Source organism: Lucilia sericata, unplaced genomic scaffold (assembly GCF_015586225.1).
Source record: "Lucilia sericata isolate MDLA Ls3-8-SP2 unplaced genomic scaffold, ASM1558622v1 Contig000002F_arrow, whole genome shotgun sequence".
NCBI lineage: Eukaryota > Metazoa > Arthropoda > Insecta > Diptera > Calliphoridae > Lucilia > Lucilia sericata.
In genome coordinates, this window is record NW_023994043.1 from 2,525,306 (window position 1) to 2,528,909 (window position 3,604).

The 3,604-nt window shown below is 34.3% G+C and overlaps 1 protein-coding gene across 1 annotated transcript; it reads right to left on the reverse strand.

Annotated features, from left to right (window-relative positions):
• Positions 1–1,241: 1,241 nt before the first annotated feature.
• LOC119616056 (2-amino-3-ketobutyrate coenzyme A ligase, mitochondrial) lies at positions 1,242–3,158 on the reverse strand. The gene is made up of 5 exons (XM_037972205.1): positions 2,948–3,158; positions 2,591–2,814; positions 2,210–2,519; positions 1,563–2,114; positions 1,242–1,494 (listed from the first exon to the last, which is right to left on the reverse strand). Exons 1-5 carry the CDS (start codon positions 2,979–2,981, stop codon positions 1,337–1,339), a joined length of 1,278 nt encoding a protein of 425 aa, XP_037828133.1. The 5' UTR covers positions 2,982–3,158; the 3' UTR covers positions 1,242–1,336.
• Between the last annotated feature and the right edge of the window lie 446 nt (positions 3,159–3,604).

The window sequence follows — 3,604 nt, forward strand, 5'->3', positions numbered from 1 at the left end:
AGTCTAGTCTATAGTCTAGTCTATAGTCTAGTCTATAGTCTAGTCTATAGTCTAGTCTATAGTCTAGTCTATAGTCTAGTCTATAGTAGTCTATAGTCTAGTCTATAGTCTAGTCTATAGTCTAGTCTATAGTCTAGTCTATAGTCTAGTCTATAGTCTAGTCTATAGTCTAGTCTATAGTCTAGTCTATAGTCCTAGTCTATAGTCTAGTCTATAGTCCGAGTCTATAGTCTAGTCTATAGTCTAGTCCTATAGTCTAGTCTATAGTCTAGTCTATAGTCTAGTCTATAGTCTAGTCTATAGTCTAGTCTTAGTCTAGGCTATAGTCTAGTCTATAGTCTAGTCTATAGTCTAGTCTATATAGTCTAGTCTATAGTCTAGTCTATAGTCTAGTCTATAGTCTAGTCTATAGTCTAGTCTATAGTCTAGTCTATAGTCTAAGTCTATAGTCTAGTCTATAGTCTAGTCTATAGTCTAGTCTATAGTCTAGTCTATAGTCTAGTCTATAGTCTAGTCTATAGTCTAGTCTATAGTCTAGTCTATAGTCTAGTCTATAGTCTAGTCTATAGTCTAGTCTATATCTAGTCTATAGTCTGTCTATAGTCTAGTCTATAGTCTAGTCTATAGTCTAGTCTATAGTCTAGTCTAATCTGTCTATAGTCTAGTCTATAGTCTAGTCTATAGGCTAGTCTATAGTCTAGTCTATAGTCTAGTCTATAGTCTAGTCTATAGTCGTCTATAGTCAGTCTATAGTCTAGTCATAGTCTAGTCTAGTCTAGTCTAGTCTATAGTCTAGTCTATAGTCTAGTCTATAGTCTAGTCTATAGTCTAGTCTATAGTCTAGTCTATAGTCTAGTCTATAGTCTAGTCTATAGTCTAGTCTATAGTCTAGTCTATAGTCTAGTCTATAGTCTAGTCTATAGTCTAGTCTATAGTCTAGTCTATAGTCTAGTCTATAGTCTAGTCTATAGTCTAGTCTATAGTCTAGTCTATAGTCTAGTCTATAGTCTAGTCTATAGTCTAGTCTATAGTTTGGTCTAGTCTATAGTCTAGTCTATAGTCTAGTCTATAGTCTAGTCTATAGTCTAGTCTATAGTCTAGTCTATGACTATAGTAAAGGTTATATAAGATTCGGCACAGTCGTATATAGAAAGAACTTTCACTAACTGAATATAAAACTCTCACTTAACAAAAGTTAAAATGTTATATTTTTCCGCGTTTTAATTAAATAAGAATACAAATAAAAGACGAAAATATTTTTAAATTTATTGATACTTATACAACAACTACACAAAATAAATGCACACAATAACTTAAAGTCAGTTTTATTTTACTTTTACTGAATTACTTTAAGGGATTTGCCAACTTCGGTAAAGGCAGCAATGGCATGATCAATATCATCTTTAGTATGAGCAGCTGAAATTTGTACGCGAATACGAGCCTTACCCTTGGGTACGACAGGGAAACTGAAACCGATCACATAAATGCCACGTTCTGCAAGAAATAAAGGGAAACAAATAAGTAATGGTCAATAGTGTTCTACGAAGAATAATAATACTCACTTAGCATTTCATCGGCAAATATGGAAGCCAATCGAGCATCACCCAACATGACGGGACAAATGGGATGATTTTCACCACTAATAGTAAAACCAGCCTTAGTCATGGCATCTCTGAAGTGCTTGGTATTAGTTTGAACCTTGGCAGTAAGTTCACTGGATGACAACAACATATCGATTACCTTTGTACCGGTAGCGACAACAGATGGCGGCAAAGTGTTTGAGAATAAATAGGGACGTGATTTTTGTCTCAAAAATGTAATAAGTTCTTTGGGACCAGTGGTGTAACCACCAGCAGCACCACCTAAAGCTTTACCCAAGGTAGAATTAATGATATCTACACTGCCCATAATGTTGTAATATTCCTCAGTACCACGACCAGTTTTACCAAAGAAACCGGTAGCATGACATTCATCGATGAAAGTTAAAGCATTGTATTGTTTAGCCAGAGCAACAATGTCTTTAAGGGGAGCGATGTTTCCGTCCATAGAGAAGACGCCATCGGTAACGATCAGTTTAATGCGAGCATTCGATGATTTCAATTGGCTTTCCAAATCTATGGAAATACAGATATATGGAAATTTTGATGTTAAGGACTTATCACAAAAGTTATATGTAATTTTCAATTATTTGAATACTTTCGAAACTTACCATTTAAATCACGATGCCTGTAGCGACTCTTCTGGGCCTTGCACAAACGAATGCCATCGATAATGGAGGCATGATTTAATTCATCCGAAAATACAGCATCTTCGGGAGTTAGAATGGCTTCGAAGAGACCAGCATTGGCATCAAAGCACGAAGCATAAAGAATGGTATCCTCGCGGCCATGGAATTGAGCCAATTTCTTTTCCAAACTCTTGTGAATATCTTGAGTGCCACAAATGAAACGTACGGAACTCAAACCGGCACCATATTTTTCAGTTATTTCGCGTGAGTAGTTCACCACTTCGGGATTATTCTTAAAAGAGAAACATTTGTTGTGCCCTCACTATAACTTAATAAAATTGTATTTTTTTTACAAATACTTACAGCTAAACCCAAGTAATTGTTGGCACAAAAGTTTAAAATCTGTTTATTGCTGCCTTCGACTGTAATTTGCGTACTCTGGGATGAAGTGATAACGCGTTCTGATTTAAATGTGCCAGCTTCTTTAATCGACTTTATTTGATCGGAGAGTATTTCACGAAATTGTGCATGGGCGGGTGAGGATGAGTAGCGACGGAAAGTGCATTTCAATAATTGCGTTTCCAAGCCTGTTGATAACCAATTAATATTTAGATTAAATGTATTTCATTTGCAATTAACTCAAGTACATGTGCAAAGTTATATAAAGAATATTAAAACTATGTATTTATGTTTAAAATAATATCACTCTCAGTTAGTCACCTCTTAATTGTATGAATTTCGATAAATTTGGCATTTTTCCCTACAAATGTATGAATTTTATTGAAATATTGTGCGGTGAACTGTATACTTATGCGGAAAAATCTCACAAGAACGACCAATCGACACACCCTCGCGTATTTCCAGCAAAATCAAACTGAAATTCTGTTTTCAATGTGATGCCATAGAAACCCCATGTCGCGTTACAGTGACGCTCTCACATTGCCCTCCCATGCTCCCTGTGTGTACTTGCTTCATATTTATTTATGTCTAGAGAAAACAGCTGATTTTTTTTTTTTTGTTCATTCTAATTTAAAATAAATTTCAGATGCCGCATTTATATTTGTATCTGCACACTTTCCATATGTTGGTTCGTATAGTACAAAGACATAATAATAATATGATTGTTGTTGTTTTTTTATTATTTGATGTTTGTTTTTGTTGTGCGTTTGACTCTTGTAAGTGAACAAAAATTATTTTTTTTATGTGTGTCCGTGACAACGAAATTGATTTAATTTAGAATGAATTTCACTTTCATTTCGTTCATTATTGAAACACTGAAAGAAATTTTTCAACTTTTTGAATTGCATAATAAATGACATTTAATCTCAGTTGTGTATAAATTTAAAATTTAATATAACGTATCATCATTTAATCTTA